At 43.8% G+C, this 20189-nt stretch overlaps 1 protein-coding gene across 1 annotated transcript in view; it reads right to left on the minus strand.

Annotated features, from left to right (window-relative positions):
- Positions 1-20189, minus strand: part of DNASE1L3 (deoxyribonuclease 1L3) — a 141371-nt gene that overhangs the window by 56199 nt on the left and 64983 nt on the right. The window contains exons 3-5 of the mRNA XM_078661491.1: positions 15642-15740; positions 13940-14052; positions 5404-5516 (exon numbers count right to left, since the gene is read on the minus strand). Of these exons, the coding sequence (XP_078517617.1) occupies positions 5404-5516; positions 13940-14052; positions 15642-15740 (325 nt within the window). The remainder of the gene's footprint in view (positions 1-5403; positions 5517-13939; positions 14053-15641; positions 15741-20189) is intronic.

Consider the following 20189-nt stretch of genomic DNA (forward strand, 5'->3'; position numbering starts at 1 on the left):
AAGGTCACACCAAAATGCAAGGCCACTCAGTACCATAATATACCTTAATGTCTAGAGAAGGGTAAAAAGAAAACCACAATGCGCAAATTGTGGTCACACACTACAACAATACCAACTCTTATCTTGACAATGAAAGTGAAGTGCTGTACAATGTAATCAAATGAGCCATAACCCTACTCCCAACACTTGAAATTATAGCATTCTATTGAAGATGACCCACTTCCTTGTTATGAAGATGCCCACCATAAACCAAAACATTGAGCTCTCAATCACCCTCAGCAAACACCCCACAAAACTCTTATGTGGATACAAGCATCTGCACATGACACTCCTTCTGACTTCTCTTCATTGGATGACCCAGGAAGCACACTGGTATCCTTCAGAGCAACCACATAAGATAATAGATCCTAACCACTGCACCTCATCTGCCTAGCAGTTACGTAGAGCATTACATGGAAATAGCTGGTTGGGTGACATTGCTTTTAGTAATCATTCTGTGCAAGGGCTTTATCATGAACCTGAAATATTTTTCGACCATCTTTGAGAATAGTGGGGCATATTACCAAGGAATAGCGATATTTATTGCAAAATGAGCTTAGCACATTTTTTTTATCGCTGCCTATCGCTGGATATGTTAGCGGAGAAAACATGCTATTAGCAACGTTTTTCTCCATTGTGCTAAAATATCCAGCGCTATTGGCGAAATGCGTGAATATCGCTGAGAATACAGCAATATTCACGCATTAGCGATGAAATGCTCTTAGCCATGTTATCCACCTCCCATTGGATAACATGGCTAAGAACTGGTCTGGGCAGGTGTTAGTATTTGGAGATATTCGTGCTTAGCGCGAATATTTCCATCGCTACGCCTGCCTTGCTAATAGGCGATAGTGACGTTAGCGACTGCTTTCAGTCGCTAACTGGTTGGGTACGCCCACTTTGCATGTCATTAGCGATAAACATTGCTAATAGGGCGATAGAATTATCGCCGCTTAGCGGCCGAAAACGGCCGCTAAAGCGGCGATAATTGCCTATCGCCCTGCTTGATAATATGCCCCAGTATTCTTTATGTAATGAGAACCTCAAATTAAATATAGTCCTTTAACAGTTTACGGCTTAGAAAATAGGTCTCTGATTTCAAATTTCTTTTCTTTTAAACTTTGTACTCAGTATATTCCAAGAATTCCTAGAATAGTTGAGATCTTGCAGTGCTTGCAGTGTGATATTTTCCCCTCCTGAGGCGGAAGCCGGGAGGTTGTTGCGTCGCTACTCTTTTTAAAATCGTAACTTTGGCTTGATTAATAAGCTTCTAATTTTTAATTCTGTCACCTCCCTTCCCCATACTATCGCTACCTGGGCCACTCTCAGCCGAGTGTTGACGCTGAGTAGTTCGGACCCGGGCAGGCGAAGCTCCATAGCGGCCATATTGGGGTGAGTGGAAGCGCTCTGACGCGGTCTAGCTGCCGCATAAAAGGGGCATCACAGAGCCTGCGCACGATCTTGCAGTGTGATATTTTCCCCTCCTGATGCGGAAGCCGGGAGGTTGTTGTTGCTACTCTTTTTAAAATCGTAACTTTGGCTTGATTAATAAGCTTTTAATTTTTAATTCTGTCACCTCCCTTCCCCATACTATCGCTACCTGGGCCACTCTCAGCCAAGTGTTGACGCTGAGTAGTTTGGCCCCGGGCAGGCGAAGCTCCATAGCGGCCATATTGGGGTGAGTGGAAGCGCTCTGACATGGTCTAGCTGCCGCATAAAAGGGGCATCACAGAGCCTGCGCACGATCTTGCAGTGTGATATTTTCCCCTCCTGATGCGGAAGCCGGGAGGTTGTTGTTGCTACTCTTTTTAAAATCGTAACTTTGGCTTGATTAATAAGCTTTTAATTTTTAATTCTGTCACCTCCCTTCCCCATACTATCGCTACCTGGGCCACTCTCAGCCGAGTGTTGACGCTGAGTAGTTCGGCCCCGAGCAGGCGAAGCTCCATAGCGGCCATATTGGGGTGAGTGGAAGCGCTCTGACGCGGTCTAGCTGCCGCATAAAAGGGGACGGTTATGTCTCCGCACAGCGGACGCGACCAGCGGACGTGCCGGACCTGTGCCGGAGTCGTGCCGGAGTCGTGCCAGAGTCCTGCCCGTCTGCGCCCGTCAGCGCCAAGGATGCGCCGGGGGCCGGGACGGCTGTACCTATAGACACCTATGGGCAAGCTAGCCCCCTTTACACCTTACAGGTGCTACTTTCACTAAAACCTCCTGGAAGAACCTGCCACTATAGGCTTACCCCCGAAAGGTTCCTAGACTCTCCTAGATGTCAGTGCCTTGGAGGTACTACCTGCTCCCCCTCCCTGATCCCTCACCACAAACAATCGGGGTTAGGTAAACCCGAGCTTCCCCCGCAGAATACACAGGCCGGTTTCCTTATTAATGCCCGGTCCTTGGTCAAAAACAACTTCGCCTTCAGAGACTTTATCTCTGACAGAGACCCCGCCTGGGCATTTGTCACAGAGACCTGGGCCTCTGAGACCTCCGGGCCTGAACTCTTGAATGCTATCCCAGAAGGTTACTCCCTGGTCAGAATGGATAGGGTGGGTCGGAGGAGTGGAGGATTGGGAATCCTACATAGAACCTCTATAAAGTGCCGCATCGAATATTTGCCGTCAGTCTCTTTTCAGGCTATGTATTTTGCCCTTAACCCCGCCCCCACGGTCACCTTTGTGGGATTTCTGATATACAGGCCTCCAGGCCCTAGGGCCAGTTTCAGCCTTGACCTACTTAAAATGCTTGAACCCTATATAGACAGGCCAAACCTAACAATCTTGGGAGATTTCAATTTCCATTTGGAGAATGACACTTCCGCAGACTCTATCCATCTTTTGGATTCCATGGCCTCTTGCGGGTTTACACAGGGCGTCACAGGCCCTACCCACTCTGCCGGACACACGTTGGACGGCGTTTTTTCCAACGATCTCAGATTAAGGATAGGGACCCCCCTCCCCCTGTCCTGGTCAGACCACATGGCCGTCCCTTTTGCTTTTCATACCCCTCACTCCAACGCTGCGCTGGCAGACCCCAGCAGATGGGAATTAAAGAGAAACTTCCGGGGGATAAATAATGAAACCCTAGTCCCACTACTGTCCCGCTCCATGACCTCTTCACCTAAAGGCATCGAAGCGGCGGCTCTGGATCTTCATTAAGCCATCTCCAAGGCTGGCGACACTTTGGCCCCGCTTAAACAGCACTACTCCGCAAGGAAACGCCCCACAGCACCCTGGTTTTCAGACACCCTTAGATCACTCAGGCAGTGATGTAGGAAGCAGGAGAGGCTTTGGAGGCTCCACCTTGACCCCCTTGAAAAAGACAATCATAAAAGACTCCTCAAGGAGTATAAGAACGCGGTGCTGGCAGCAAAGAAATCTCACTTTATCAAAATTACCACCTCTCTCAGCTCCCCTCGGGATCTATTCAAAATTGTGGATTCCCTGTGTGCCCTTCAACCTCCTGACCCCATTGTTGCCTCACAGGACCTCTGCGACCAAATTTCCACCTTTTTACATGCGAAAATTACAGATATCCATCTAGGTCTAGAAGCCCTCAACCATGATCTAGGGCCACCTCCCGACACGATGGCACCCTCTGCAGATATGATTTCTGTCAAGCCTCAGGGTAGCTAGCTTTCTTACCAACTTTCCCTTATTAACTATAGAGCAACTTAATCTACACCTGGATGCTCTCAAGTCGGGATCGCCCCTCGACCCCTGCCCTCTTAAAATCTTCAAGGATTGCAGAGACACTCTACTCCCTCCCTTCCTGGAAGTCATCAATCGGGCAATTCACGAGGGTGTCTATCCGGAGCTGTGGAAACTAGCCATTGTTAAACCCCTCCTTAAGAAACCCACTCTAGACCCAGGGATCCTCAAGAATTTTCGCCCTATCTCCTTGCTCCCTGCCCCTGCGAAAATGCTAGAAGCCCACTTAAACACTCATCTGAGTGCCTTCTTAGAACACACCAGCCTCCTTGACCCATCCCAACACGGTTTTCGGAAGTCACACAGCACCGAGTCTGCCCTCACAGTTGTCACTAACAACATACGGGCTAAGGTCGATAGTGGCCAGATCACCTTGCTGGTCCTGCTCGACCTTACAGCCGCTTTTGACACCCTGTCCCCTTCCATCTTGGCCGTGCGCCTAGGGGAGATAGGAGTGGTGGGTCCCGCGCTTAGCCTTTTTACATCTTTTCTGGCCAAACGCGAACAGAGGGTCAAGCTGGGCAACTACCTTTCCCCCATCAAGCCTGTGCAGTGTGGGGTTCCTCAGGGCTCGTCCCTGAGACCCACGCTCTTTAATATTTATGTAACACCTTTTGCCAGACTGGTCAGATCTTTTGGTCTGGAAGTCGTATCTTACGCGGACGACACCCAGATCATGGTCTCCATCTCGCAAAACACAGACATCACTGCCCGTAATTTTAGAGCCTGCATGGAAGCAGTTGCGAACTGGATGGCGAGAAATTACCTCAAGTTAAATGGGGAGAAAATGGAGGTGCTCATTTTTGGAGGCAAGCAGGAGACCTGGTCTGCTGACTGGGGGCCCTCTGCTTTAGGTGCCTGCCCCACGCCCTCTCAGTCGGCCCGGAATTTGGGTGTAATTTTTGATTCCTCACTTCGCTTTGACAGACAGGTTAGCAGGACTGCCTCAACCTGTTGAGGGGTCTTGCGAATCTTAAAGAAAATCGCCCACTATCTGTCGGTCGAAGCCCGTAAACAGGTTACGGTGGCCCTTATAACCTCAAGATTAGATTACTGCAATGCACTCTATCTAGGAATTAATAACCAACTTGTCCAGCATCTCCAGATCATACAAAACGCGGCCGCAAGGTTTGTTGTTGACGCTCCTAGGCGGTCATCAGGCTCCTCCATCAGGAAAAACTTGCACTGGCTCCCCGTGCAAGCAAGGATTGAATTTAAGGCCTTGTGCCTTACTCACTGCGCCCTGCATGGACTTGGGGCAGAAGGTATTTGTTCTCTGGTGTCCCGTCATACCCCCGGCAGGGCCCTTCGCTCAGCGAATAAAAATCTCCTTGCCATTCCTAGAAGTACCAAAGCAAGGTGGGGCGGGAGGGCCTTCTCCTCCCTCGTTCCAAGGATTTGGAACTCCCTTCCTGTGGAGCTTAAGGCTCAATCTTCCTATCTCCTTTTCCGGAAGGCCCTGAAGACTTGGCTCTTCAGTGAATTCTATTGCTAGTCGGCACGCCCCCTCCCCCTCCACACTGACTTCTTTCCATCCTCAGCGCCTTGACGCCTACGGGCTAAGATGCGCTATATAAGACTCCAATCATCATCATTATCATCATCATCATCATCATCATCTTGAACTTTGCAAATGAGATGTGTTACTGTGACTCACCGGTGACGTCCAGTTCTGTTTTACGTCCATATACACATCATAGAGTTCATCAATCTCTCGAACTGCAGCCTCTGGTGTTGTATGTTGGGGGATGATCACAAACTCTTTTGCATCTAATGATAAAAATTATAATTTAAAGAATCATTGTTAACGTCGATTTTTTACCGGTCATTTTTATAGCAAGGATAACAGTTTATTTAAATGAGGCTAGATTCTTTATGCAAATGTATACATGTTGGGGAGAGGATGTGGCATAGCAGTCAGAGCTGCCGGCTGTGGAGCTGGGGAACCCGGTTAAAGTCTTGCATTGGTTCAACATCCTGTGATTCTGGGCAAATCATTTAATCTTCCCATGCCTACAAAAAATGAATGTGTCCCTATGTAATGTCACTGTTGCTCATGTAAAGCACTATAGTACGCTACATAAAACTGCAATAGAAAATAAAAAACCTGTTTCCTTAGAAGACCCTTTACGGTCAAATCGAAGTATCTTGCATACATGTGATATATATTAAAAAACTAATTTCATCTTCACACTTTATCTTAAAATCTCTAAAAGCAACTCAATTTAGAAGAGGGTGGTAGGTCTAAGTGGTGCTCTAGGTGCCTTTTGAAACACCTCCAACTCCACCATTAGCTCTACTCAAGTTGACATGAATGTAGCACAGTTGGCCTATTTTTGGTGACCGCCATAAAGTTGACACTATCTCAACAACTCTATTACCACCAGTATTTTTCAATATACTATCAAATCCTTCCTTGCAGTGGCAAATTGCTTTGAAGTTTTAGCAAAACAGATTAAACATACTCATCTGCTTATTTGTATTGGATAATGCTTCTTAGAGTCTCAAGCATAAACGTAGAGAACGAAGAAAAGCCTGGAATCCACCCACAGGGTTAGTAGCCTGATTCGGGCCTCGCTTTGCGTCACCACTTGCTGTCTATTGAAGACATCCTCAGGAACAGGTCCACCTACTCTTTTCCATCATCTGCAGGTTAATACACCTTGCAAGAACTGGCTGATGAAACAGAGAGCAAGAAAATACCCGCTGGTGGCTTGACAATGCTTGGTGTGTAGTCATGCAGTCATTTGGACCCCTTGTGTGTGATCCTTTCTTTACGTTGAAGCCCTGGGCCAGGCCAGGAATGATGGTCTACCCTGTCACCAAGGCAAGGCTTGGCAGAGAGTGCACTCACAAGGCTGCTCCATGTGCCACTCCTCTCTCCCCAGAGACAAGTTTCAAAACTTTCTCCTGGTAAAGTCCACTTAAAATGTATTCTCTGGTACATGCAGGGGAAGCCGGACAGGAAGCAGCACCACCCTCCAATCATCCTATATAATCAATTACAAAACCACCTTTAGCAGCACCCTGTTTCTTGAAGAAGATACAAGTGAACTTCCTACAGGGCTTGCAAGCATGTGCTCTGCTGGACACCAGTTACAGTCACACAGGTCTCTACATGCACAATCGCACGATGCTAAATTGGATCATTTGAATTCCTTGATCCGCAGAGTACAGGATAGCACGAATTTTAAGCCTGAATCATGTAGTTGCGATCCTATTTTGAAAAATCTAGAAAAACTACCGTACATTATGACCACACTAATTGAGGATCTCAAAATAGAAGCTGGCAAGAACAAGGTCTCAAACATAAAGGCACCTACGCCCGATCCGTCTAACAAAGAAGGCACAATACAAATTTCATCATCGGACAGAACAGAAACTTGCAAAGAAAATAATGAAAACAAATCTGCCAGGGCGGGTCTCCCATTGGTGACTGACGCAAATTCCGCAGAGGTCTTATTGACCGTAACAAATACCCACAATCGGGAGAAGACACCTATATCATCTAGCTTAGACTTTCAAAAGAATCTATCGAGAAAAAATAAGAAAAAATTGAACAAAGCGAACAAGAATAAATCCATACGGGAATGGCTATGTCCCGGCAATCAGACGCAAGGCCATACAGATACACCGGAAATGATTCAATCAGATGCCACTCTCATTACATCAGAAAGCCCGGAACGAAAGCATGAAGTTCTTTACCTGACTGACACAGTAACAAACCCAGGGCCGGTTGCCCACCAGGTGGCGCCCCGGCCAGTCCCATTAGCTCCACCTACATGCCTAGTAAACGATCTGCAAGGTCAAAATGCCACGGAAGCGACCCAAACTTGTTCCAATGAACATGATGCCGGCTTAAAACATCTTTTGGTCGCTGTCCCATCAACGCTGACGACGCATGTTGCGATTCAAAGGCCATGGGCCGTCTTAGAGACCAAGGATATTGAAAACATCTCGCTTAACAACAGTCTTCCTAGCTTTCCACTCCTGGTGGCCCCTCAACGAGCTACGGGGCCAAAAGGGCCGGCAATCGCCCTCTCATCTGGCATCCCACAAGTATTACAAACAGGTGGTCAGGTCGCGGTCCCCGTTGGTTATATAAATAATGCCCTATCCCAGGATCGGGAAATTAGGCTGTATCCAGAATATGTCTCGCAGGGGAGGTGGGACGTTCTCAATCGCAGCAATCTTCTGACTCTCTGCGCTAACATCCCAGGGTTGGAGGGAATAAAAACTACTGACATTGAAACCATCGCCTTCCTACCACCAGATGCGGAAGAGAAAAATGAAACGACGGAGCTAACCTTCACGAGCTCGGCCATGGCAGAGGCCTTGAAAAGCCAGCATAGGATACTGGAAAGCTGGGGAATAAAGATAAAACCCAAGCACTCTCAAAAATATCCCCTCATATTAAAAACACAGTTTGCAAATCCCCAGATGGGAAACATGGTTCAACCGGTTGGAGAGCCACCACGTTCGCACGCGCCCTTCTCACACGCGCCAAAAATGGCTCCTACCCTCCAGTGGTCAAAAGGTGGCACAAACGCTGGTCAATTCATCAGAACCCCCATAAAGATAACCACGAATCCAACCCAGGGCACACGCACATGCGCAACACTGGGACCCGCGATTAAAGACTGGTCCTGGCTGCCGCTCGCTTTAAATTCCAAGACCTAATGGTCCTCATTTTAAACCCTGAGGCTACATCTATTGAGACGCGACAAATACGCACTTAAAGCCCCCAGAGAAGGAATGGTCTCCGATGAGTTTGAAAATCATGTCTGGGAATGTTGCTGGGCTCAGGAGGTTGCTTCTTTATCAATCTGCGGTGTCATTTATGGAGGAAGCAGACATAATCTGCACACAAGAAACTTGGCAAATCCACCCCCTCTCTTTGAGAGGATACGCTGAGTATGGAAAACCCGCAAAAAAGTCTAACATTTTCGGAAGACCCTCTGGTGGGATATGCGTCTATATAAAACATGCACTCAATCTGGAATTCGGAGAAATATCCAACCTGCCGGACACCATTCAGGCAGGCATTTTGAAACGCTGTCGGCTAACAAACAGTAATTTTTCACTATTATTAATTAATCTTTATCATAACCCTCAAGGGCTCATATCTAACACGGCTACGTTGATACGCCACATCGAGCGATTACTGCTGCAATTCGCGTGCCTTGAATGCATCATTCTTGGTGATTTTAACATTCACAATATCGGGATTACAACCACACGCAGGCTCCAGGCCGGGACCACTAACGCCCTGAATGCCCTACTAAAATCCTACAACTTGGAGACAACGCACTCAGTCCTCCTAAAGAACAGCCCCGGGCTGACTGTCGGCCCCATATTTAACAACCAAACTATGGTCGACTATATAATCTTAAGTGGCAAACTCCAACTTCTAATGTCAAATTTTTCAGTGCACTCACGCAGTGATAGCGATCATGCTGCACTAATCGTTATTTTGAACCTCATAGCGGATCATCGCCATAAGCTTGAACCCATCGGAGAAGCCGATGGAGAAGAACTCATAAGGTTGCCCAGAAGGATTAAATGGGAACAGAACGCAATTACTGGATTTAACAGCTGGGTTAATCAGTGGACAGGTTGGCCACCGAGCGAACAAAAAAAGGGCACCATAGAATTCTGGAATTCCACAACAGAGACTCTGGCGGGGATTCTTCGCGGGAGTGTGAATAGTACATCACAAAGGCGCCTTTTACCCACATATGGTCATAATACTGAAATCAAAATAAGCGCCAAAAAACTAAATAAGCAATACAAACTCGCCCACAAAATTGGGACTGCCCTAAACAAGAAACGTTTACAAGAAGCTAAAAAAAGCCATGCAAAGAAGGTTTGGGTAGCAAAACGTGCACATTGCGATGCACAATAGCTAATAATTTTTGATTTGCTCAGCCCAGGAAAGTCACAGGAGTTTTGGAAGTATATATGTACCTTGGGCCGCGGCCCAAACCACAGAGAAAACTCCCTTGAAGCCTCGATCGGGGTCGCGCATGTAAGAGCACTTTACACTAATGCTGGTCCGGCCCACATGCAAAATGAAGCATCCACTGCTGGAGACAACTTAGATCTGTTCGTTGAGAAGATGGCTCCACCTGGAAAATCGCTTGTTGTCAACATCATAAAAAACATCAGGCAAAACGCTGCTCCAGGGCCCAATGGCCTTCCCGGTCACTTATTCAAGGCAAACATTTATTTTTGGTCCAAAAATCTGACCTACCTGTACTCTGAATGCTGGCTCCAGGGGGAAGTACCAGATTCATGGAGAGGCTCGCTTTTACAGCCTATCCATAAATAGGCCCAAAATCTGAACCTTCCAACTACCGGATGATCGCCTTGTTGGATATTGAGGGAAAAGCGTATGCTAGTGCCATCTTGAGGGACCTCGTAGACTGGACCAGCGCTGAAGGCATCCTTCCGTTCTGCCAAACCAGATTCAGACCTGGGTCTGCCACGGTTGACAACATCATTGCTCTATCTTTCCTGGCACATTGCGCACGGTCTAGTAAAAGCCTCCCCCTCTTCGCCTGCTTTATTGACTATTCAGCGGCGTTTGATGGGGTAGACCGCGCAATTCTGTGGCACAAGTTGGTCCAATGGAACATCAACCCGGTCTTGGTAAGAGCGATACAGTCCCTTTATCAAAAAACATGGGTGCGAATCAAACTTTCGAGGGACCACGCATCCGTTAAGATCAACACAGACAGAGTCCTTAAACAAGGGTGTGTGCTAGCCCCATTATTATTCAACCTATATACAGCAGACATGGAGAAGGCATTGACTGGGGCCGCCCTGGCAACTCCAAAGATCGGTGGATTTAAAATCCACTTTATGCAGTATGCTGATGACTTGGTCCTTTTGGACCACACGAGAGTGGGGCTACAAAAGGCGTTGACGGCACTCGCTGCATATAATGACAGTAACAGGCTTGTAGCAAACCCAACCAAGTCTAAAGTAATTATGTTTGGACACTACCCAAGGAAGAAATCTTTAAAATGGAGGTTAGGCAACCTCCTTCTGGAAAGCACGCAGCGGTACACCTACTTGGGCATTTGCTTCCAGGAATCAGGACATGCAAGTGGCCATCTTAAGTCAATTCAGGCTAAAGGCAAGTCCATCACCTACGCCATTTGTAAGCTGCAAATCTCTTTATACAGCCTGTCCACCACAGCCATCAACAGAGTTCTTAAAGCTAAGCTCATGCCGGCACTCAATTATGCTCTACAGGCATTTCCGGGCAAACTAAGCAATGAATTAGAAAAAATTCACTGCAGAGCATATAAGAAACTTTTCCATCTTCCAAGGTGCACCAGAAACACCCTCGTTCACCTGGAGTTCTCACTTAAACAGCAAAATCTAGAAGAGCTGGCCGCCCTAAGTAAGTATTACTTTTTAACAATGGCGGCTCAGGAGAACACACTAAAGGCAGTTTTGAAAGGTATCTTCAATGAGCCAGGGAACCCCTGGTCGGCCACCTTCGAAGCGGCTAAGGACCAGCTCAATCTTGCTACGGACTCATGGAACCCTGAACACGTCAAATACTCTGCCATCAAAAACGCAATTAAAAAACAAGTGCGTGCGAGGTCACGGGAACTGGATCTGGAGTCGCTTGGAAGAAAAGGCTTGCATGAGACTTTGTGTCTCCCGCACATTTTGCACATCGCTAAACCTCATCTCACGCAGGCCGTGGGCCGCACCGCCCTTCACAAGATCTTGGCGTACAGACTCCACCCATTGCCCCTAAATGAACTATATCCTGGTGGTCAGGCAAGCCCAAGAGCCCGGGAATGCAGGCTTTGCATGTATAAACGCGAGTCTTTGTCCCACCTCCTTTTCTGCTGCCCGGCCCTGCATTTGGCCCGTAGTCTTTATCTTAGGCCATTACTAAGACAATCTGGGACACGCACTGCAAAGGAGGTTCTTAGCTATCTTTATACTCTATCCACTGTAAAGCACATGGCGGCTTTCGGAAAATTCATCTTTCAAGCACGGGCAATGCTGATGATTTCTACTAGTCGGGCTATAGAGTCTCCTGTGGGCCCATGAACCCTTTCATCCGGAATTTTCGGGACCTATGGAGCAACTAGATAAAATGTATTTTGATTTTAACTTTTGTAATGCCGTGATTTTGTATTTTGGTTTTATGTAATGGTTTTCAATAGCCAAACAATAAAATATCATTCAGTGATGGGGAAGAGGATGGCCATGGACTGCAATTCAAGAACACTGACTTATATAGTTGTGAAGATGGTTGACTCAAATCGGACAGGATGTGATAATATTCAAAATAGTGGAACAATAGTATCCCCAAACTACTAAAGTAAACTAAATTTATAAAAAATATATCCATGAAAAGCATGCTTAACTTCACCACCAACAGAAACAATGAACCACCATGTGACTACACACACATGCTGCCCTAATAAAAATATATTTGTATCAAAATTGTGCTAGTAAAGTATATCAATAGCATGAATAAGGAGCACCTGGAAGGCAGTCGGGTGTACGAAGCAGGGACACCTCGTGAGAGTAAATATACCAAATGTCAGAACGGAGATGTGGAAAGCATGTATAAGAGGAGAAAGGAGATTGATCATGATGAGAAATGTTTTGAGAAGGGGGGCAATTTCTTAACTTTAAAGAAACCATGTCAATGACACTGGCTAAAAAGCCCTACTTTACTTTTTATAGACAATTCTATAGGGGTCCTCATAAAATATCCAAATTATTCAAACATATCCAAATTCCTCCCGTATTCCGATTGAGCCCAACTCCAGAAACTGGTGTTATGGGAAAGAGGAATGATTCTCCACCCAAAAAAATCTTTGAAAATATTCTGCCTAACAGTGTATTTTACAGTAAATGTCCGTAATACATTGCTAAAAAGTCATAAACCTCACAGGTACGTCAAATTATCTAGGTAAGCAATCTGCAATGGCCTCTTATTTCTCAGACTGTATAAACATCTCCCTTCACTTTGATCTTCACATTCCCTTCAGACCTTGAGTGTGTTCCATCCAAGTTCATTATAAGTCATGTGATTTATAATCAGTATTGAAAGGACACCATGCTCAAATAAAAAGTTATTCCAATATCATAATCACAGGCAATTATACGTAAGTGACCTCGTCTGATTGGACCGATCATACGTCAGACATCAGGGCTCTCATTCACATTATAGAGACCCAGTCAGCAGACACATTTCTACATACATTCCTATTGCATTTATCCCAGGTCTCAGTCTATTGAGGTATATAAAGTCTGATGTAACATAGTGGGCAATTTGTAGCACGGGATGCATGGAGCCCTTAGTTTGATGGCACACACAAAACATAATTACATCTGTGGATGATATTACAGCACTGTCAGTATTATCCCTGTACAATTCCCCAGGCAAGTGAGCAACACATGCATATCTTGTACAAGAGCAGCATCATGTGTTGGGAATAAGTAGTAAATAGATATCAAGAGATTCATTTTTGTCATTGGAAGGTATACATTGACATCTGGATATGAAGTGGTTGTATTGAAAGTAGCACAATAACACTGTAGCACAATAACACTCGGTGACAGTATCATAACTCTGAACACATTCTTAGGCTCAATAGTCAAATAGTCACTGGTGGCCTGTATAAGGAGTTAAAGAGGCAGCACAACCTTCCTGGCCACGAATTCAATTGTATCCTTGATTTAAATGCCAATTGAAATCAATGGGTACAGTGGAATCTTGACAATTGTCAAAGGGTCATTTTGGAAATCTGACAAGCTCTTAGAGACTGACTGTAAAGTCAGCCTGTAAGCGGAGACACTCAACCTGAAGTTGTGGATTTTCCTGGTCAAAGTTTTTACCTTTTAACTGTGAAATTGTTATGGTAGTAATTGCAGTCCAGCAGGCCCAGTTTCCTTTGACATTGGTGATCGTTCAGTTGCAGTGTGTTCTTTGATATGGATTCCTCATCCTTTCCAACATATTTGTGATTGGTAGCTCTAGCACTTGGAATTAGTGCTTCTCTGAGGAACACCCTACCCATTTTGCAACATGGGTAATTCAACCATGGAGTTAACAATGGAGTTTATTGGATCATCTCATTGGTATCGTCTACCCTCCACCAACCTAGGAACTGAACAGATTTGGCATTCAGAGGAGATGGGCATCTTACCAGTGTTTGGAGCCTCGAACCAGACTACAAAAGGCTCTCTGGAGAAGGCATCCACATCATCAATTTTGTCATCAGGGTACTGATACACGGCTTTCACTGTAACCATCTGGCACCTGCAGCATACAGAAAATAGTGAAGCTCTAACACACACTTATGTTACATTCTAGCATACACAGTAAATATTACAACAACCAAATACCTTACTGTAGGCGGATATTCTTTGAAGTCCAGGCTCTAAGTTTTAAATGAAATATTTACACATAGGGCCCGATTCCAATCTCGTTAGGAAAGCCCTCCGTACGACTCTGATCCGGAGGGATTTCCGAGCGAAACATACTCCAGGAATCCGAATGAATGAGTACGATGCAGCCGTATGCTTACGGACTCGGTTCGCTCGGACTCCCATTGAACTCTATGAGACCCTGTATTGAACTCTATGGGAGCCTGTGTACAGATGCGCACAATGGCTTCCATAGCAAAAAGGGCTGGGTGGGGAAAAGTGTACATCTTGTGGCGGGCACCCCATGATGCCCCCCACACTTTGAATGTCTGGATTGGTGGGACCCATGGGCACACCCCCGTGACAGATTCGGAGGGCCCCAGGTGAAGGGGGGCCTGCTACGGCCCCCCGAAGTACGATTCCGACAGCCGCTTCATCTCGCTGAGACCGAGACGAAGCGACTAGCTGAATCGTGCATCATACTCGCTCCGTCGGAATTCGGCTCCATCGCGCGGCACGATTCAGCTTCGAATGAGTCGTACGGACAGGTTCAGGTCTCCGAAACGATTCAGTCGACGCGTACGCGATCGTCGCATCGTACTTGGTCGTTCGGACCTGTGTTTGATTCGGTCGGAAACAAAGGCTACAAATCGGATCTGGGAAAACCAAATCCGATTTTGAGGCCTTCCTAACGACATCGGAAAATGTCCTTATTTATTTATTGCAATAATCATTGCCATTACAAATTTGCAAGAAACACTGACAATACACTTTCCAAACAATTTTTTTTAAACATTTTAAAGCATAAAATATTTTGTTACAAACATTTAACCTAAAAGGTGGTGGTGTGCCTGTTCTCTAGGATTACAACTAGCTTTAACAAAGCATATCCCTTAATAAAAAAAGTAAAAATAACAATGTACACCAGAAGCTAACATGTATTGAATAATTGATCTTAATATTCCTAAAGTCATTCTTTCTAGTCATATCAAAATGTTTCTTCAAGCGAACCATTGAGTATTTTCTTTGCTCATCCGAGTCTTTATAGATATTCCTGCCATTATCATTAGTACCAAAATCATCTCTGTACATCAACAAAACATATCTCTAGCACAAACATAATATATGGATTTACTTAAATTGTATATGTTTATGAAATTTAAAGATATTTTCAAATAATACCAACCAATTATTAACATCATGATCCATAAAAGCCACACCATTATTTACACAAAAAAGTAATAAAACCTAATAATTATTTAAATCATATTTAAATGAGACATTGAAACACACAATGTTTTTAAGTTCCTTGTTATTAAATCATTACTTAAGTACATTGATACCTTCATTATATGGACTATATCCAGTTTACCAGTTTGGAATTACCAATCAGCTGCACCTATAGCCAAATTTTGGTATGTCAAACATTATATATACTTTAATGGTGAATTGGAGTGAAAACAATAAGAGACTTTTACTTACTTATAGATAAAAGCGTATTGCTCTTTATACGTTTTTCTTCCGAGCCTTTGACTGATGACATATTGATACATGTTCTTTTCTCCCCTTTTCTCTGGTTGGCTACAAAATGCAATAATTGTGACATAAATTTATGATATAATTACCAGTCTGTAGAATAATGTCTTCACATGTATGTTCATTCATAGTATTTTTCGATTCAATGAGTTCCCAACATGGGCAAAGTAGTTGACTCGTATAAACATGTATGATATTTTATTTTGCAGAGAACTCTTTTATTCCAATAGACAGGTCATAGATGGATTGTGTATGAATATAGAACAAATTCACTTAATGTAATCCATGTGATATTGAAGACACGGAGGCGGAGGGTTCAAAATGGATGGAACAACAAGTGGACTCAATGCCGCATTATATGGTATAAAAAACTATAAAAAATGTACGTTAAGTTGCTACTTCTGGACATGCTAGCTGACCCTAATTTAAATCCTGTTGTGGGACCCCATTTCTTTTTTTCTTTTTTTATAATTTTTGTAAAATATCAAAAACTAAGTATATGTGAATGTTAGTAATTTTCTATTTAATAAACACTAGCTGGATAATTTTTGGAAAATGCCTGATCTGAGCGAGAAAGAAGCACACTGGGCACAGTGATCTCTCTTTTCTTTTCCTTCCCTGCAGAAAAAACATGGACAAGGAGGGAGTCTTAAAGGTGACAGAGGAATAACTAGAACCCTGCCCAAATACGAGTATCAAAAACAATGCTAAAACATGTTTTTTCTCAGTTGACTGTGCATAAACCATGGATAACCATGTTGTGTTCAATAACATAAAAGTGGAACAGCAACAAGGCTTTTGGGTATTATAGACAAGGTACTCATAATTTCAATGATGCTCTCGAGAAAAAGTATTGTTGATATTGCTATTGTTAGTATTAATAATAATATTGTAGTTGTTATTATTATTATTATAATTTTTGTTATACCAAAAAAACAATTTCACCAGAAACAACAAGTGCAACTAATGTCATTGTAATTAAACAGATATATTCTTAATGGTTGTTGGTTAATTTATGATTGAAGAGTTCTTCCTTCACTCATTCACTCACATTCCCTTCAACATTATACTAATATGAATGTCTAATCAATCTTCCCTACACAGTCTCTCCAGATATTCAGTAAGTGTCCTGTTCTCAAATCCAAAAAGAACAATTGATGGACAGAATGCAGAACAATGTCATACATTCACCCCTGTACAGAGATCTGGGCCTAAATCCATTGTTTTTTTGCTCACCATGCCATTTCAGTTTGGACCCAGCATATGCAAATCAGTCTTGACCCTGCGCCCAATGGGAACAGTCCAGCCGGAACTGCCAGGCAAGGTCCTCCCTGGACTAGAAACAAGCATCCTAGGACCGGTTTCGGGCTTTCAGCCCCCATCAGCCAGGATAGCTTGACTCCAGTGGCATGGAGCGCACGGGACCCAAGTCTGGCATACCCGTCCCACTCGGGGTGAGTGGGATGGGTGAAGGGTGATGCCCTGAAACCTATCCCAGGACGCTTGCTTCCGGTCCAGGGAGGACCTGGCTTGGCTGTTCGGGCTGGACATTTTCCCACAAGGAACAGAGTCAAGACTGATTTGCATATGGCTGGGTCCAAACTGGGATGGTGTGGTGAGCAAAAGAATGATGGATTAAACCCAGATCCTTATGAATGAGGGTGAATGTTTGCATTGTCCAGCATTCTGTCCATCAATTGTTTCTTTTGCATATGTCGCCCTAAGTGGGAAGGGTATGCCCAGACGTGGGTCCCATGCTCACTACACCACTGGATTCAAGCTAGCCTGGCTGATGAAGGGTGATGTCCTAAAACCGTTCCCAGGATGCCTGTTTCCGGTCCAGGGAGGACCTGGCTTGGCAGTTCGGGCTGGACTGTTCCCACAAGGAACAGGGTCAAGACTGATTGGCATATGGCTGCGTCCAAACTGGGGTGGTGTGGTGAGCAAAAGAATGGTGGATTAAACCCAGATCCTTGTGACTGGGGGTGAATGTTTGCATTGTCCAGCATTCCGTCCATCAATTGTTTCTTTTGCATATGTCGCCCTAAGCGGGACGGGTATGCCCAGACGTGGGTCCCGTGCTCACTACACCACTGGATTCAAGCTAGCCTGGCTGATGAAGTGTGATGCCCTGAAACCAGTCCCAGGATGCTTGTTCCCGGTCCACGGCGGACCTGGCTTGGCAGTTTGGGCTGGACTGTTCCCACAAGGAACAGGGTCAAGAATGATTTGCATATGGCTGGGTCCAAACTGGGATGGTGTGGTGAGTAAAAGAATGATGGACTAAACCCAGACCCTTGTGACTGGGGTAGAATGTTTGCATTGTTCAGCATTCCGTCCATCAATTGTTTCCTTTGTACTGTTCTCAAATTTGACAACATACAGATACAAACTCACCCATACAAATTGCATTGCAAAAAGCATAACCTTGCCCTGTGACTACCCACATGAATGCACTCACATCTGCTATGTTTGCTCCACTTAATGAAATTAAGAAGCCACACTACACTAAGTGACACTTCAACTTTTGACCGCTCTCTCACAGGTATATAATGATGCCTGTTATATGTACTCTTCACTAAACATCAATTAAGAATTAATAAACCTAAAGCCACCCAGCTCTTCAAAACTGAGAAATGATTCAACCCACGCATACACATTGTGATACAGAGCACTTATTTCAATTTTAAAACGAACTACGTAGGCTAGCTACTACCAGCTTCACCGCATCAATTCATATCTATTGTAGAAAGCAACCCTTTGCGGAAAGCCAACAAGGTACTAAGCAATTACAAAAGCAGTATCAAATTTTCCAAGCCCTCAATGTTTTCTTTTCAATGAAATATTTTAAACTAGGTAAATAGGATACCTAGCCCATACCAAGACAATATTTCTTACTGATTCTCCATTGGTGTAAGCAGAAAATCTGGGACATATCATGTTCATGCAATTGGGCATATGTTAGGAAGTTTATAGAACACCCAAAGAGCATGCACTCTCTTCCACGGACTCCAAAATAAAAACAAACTCTTGCTGTTGACTACCCAGCTAAAACTGCTGTCCATGCTTGCTGGGTAACTCAAATCTTGTTACATCTTCTCAAAGCTGTTTTGTCATATTCTTATCTTCATTTAAATATGTTGTACACCTTACCTCTACCCTTTCAAGTTTAAATCACTTATGCACTGAAGCATGAATACACTTTCAATTCAGATGTCTAACCTATGAAATCCTGAATAGGCCTCTATCTCTTGACAATCAATTAAAGGTATCATGTGGGCAAAGTGGACCTAGAAGCAGGAACGTTTTTGTAGCTAAAAGCATTGAGAATCAGACTGCCCCAAACCCAACACCGACCTTTTTCTGGAGCTGGAGATACTTCTTTGAACTCTTTTCTAGTGGATCTAACCTGATCAAACCGTGTCTCGTGTTATTCAGATGACACTTAAACTGTTCCTTTTTTTTTACTATATCTGAATATTGTGTTATATCAGCTATCTTTTATCTTCTCTTGACAAAGTTTAGCAGTGGTATACTATAACACAAAAGTCCAGTTAGGCTCATCAGTATTATTGTCTTCAATCACTTAGGGCCTGATTATGAGTTTGGCAGTTCCACTGTGGGACCCCCATACTGCGTTGAGACCGCCAGCCAGATCAGGAGTTTTTTCCTGGTCTCGCAGGCGGTCCTGCGGCAGTCTGAGAGCGGCGGCCTTCCAGGCTTATAAAAGAGCCTAACAGGAAGACCGCTGCTCTCAGAGCGCCGACTGCACCTTCCTGCATGGTGTGGCATACATGCCTCTCTGTGCAGGAACGGTGTACAGTCATAATATCGAGTCAATTATTTCGACTGGACAGAATATCGAGTAAAAAATATAGAATGGACATAATATCGACTAGACATAATATAGACAACAAAAATATCGACTAGAGAAAATTAATATCGAATAGAATGGACATAATATCGAATCAAAAATATAGAATGGACATAATATCGACTAGACATAATATAGACAACAAAAATATCGAATTTAAGGTAAGTTAATAATAATTTTTATTTTTTGTGTAATATAAGTCTGTAGCGGGTTGTGGGTTTATAGGGGAATAGGGTGGGAAGTAATTTAATTCTAATTAATTAAATATGTTAATTTATTTATTGATATATATTTAGAATTAATTGTTAATTAATTATTAATTGGTAATTAATTAAAATATAATTGGTAATTAATTATAATTGATTAATTGATAAATATTTTAATTTTAGTAATTTATTTTCTGTAGCGGGTTGTGGGTTTATAGGGGAATAGGGTGGGAAGTAATTTAATTATAATTAATTAAATATGTTAATTTATTTATTGATAATAATTTAGAATTAATTGTTAATTAATTATTAATTGGTAATTAATTAAAATATAATTGGTAATTAATTATAATTGATTAATTGATAAATATTTTAATTTTAGTAATTTATTTTCTGTAGCGGGTTGTGGGTTTA

The sequence above is a fragment of the Lissotriton helveticus genome, chromosome 9 (assembly GCF_964261635.1).
Source record: "Lissotriton helveticus chromosome 9, aLisHel1.1, whole genome shotgun sequence".
Classification (NCBI taxonomy): Eukaryota; Metazoa; Chordata; class Amphibia; order Caudata; family Salamandridae; genus Lissotriton; species Lissotriton helveticus.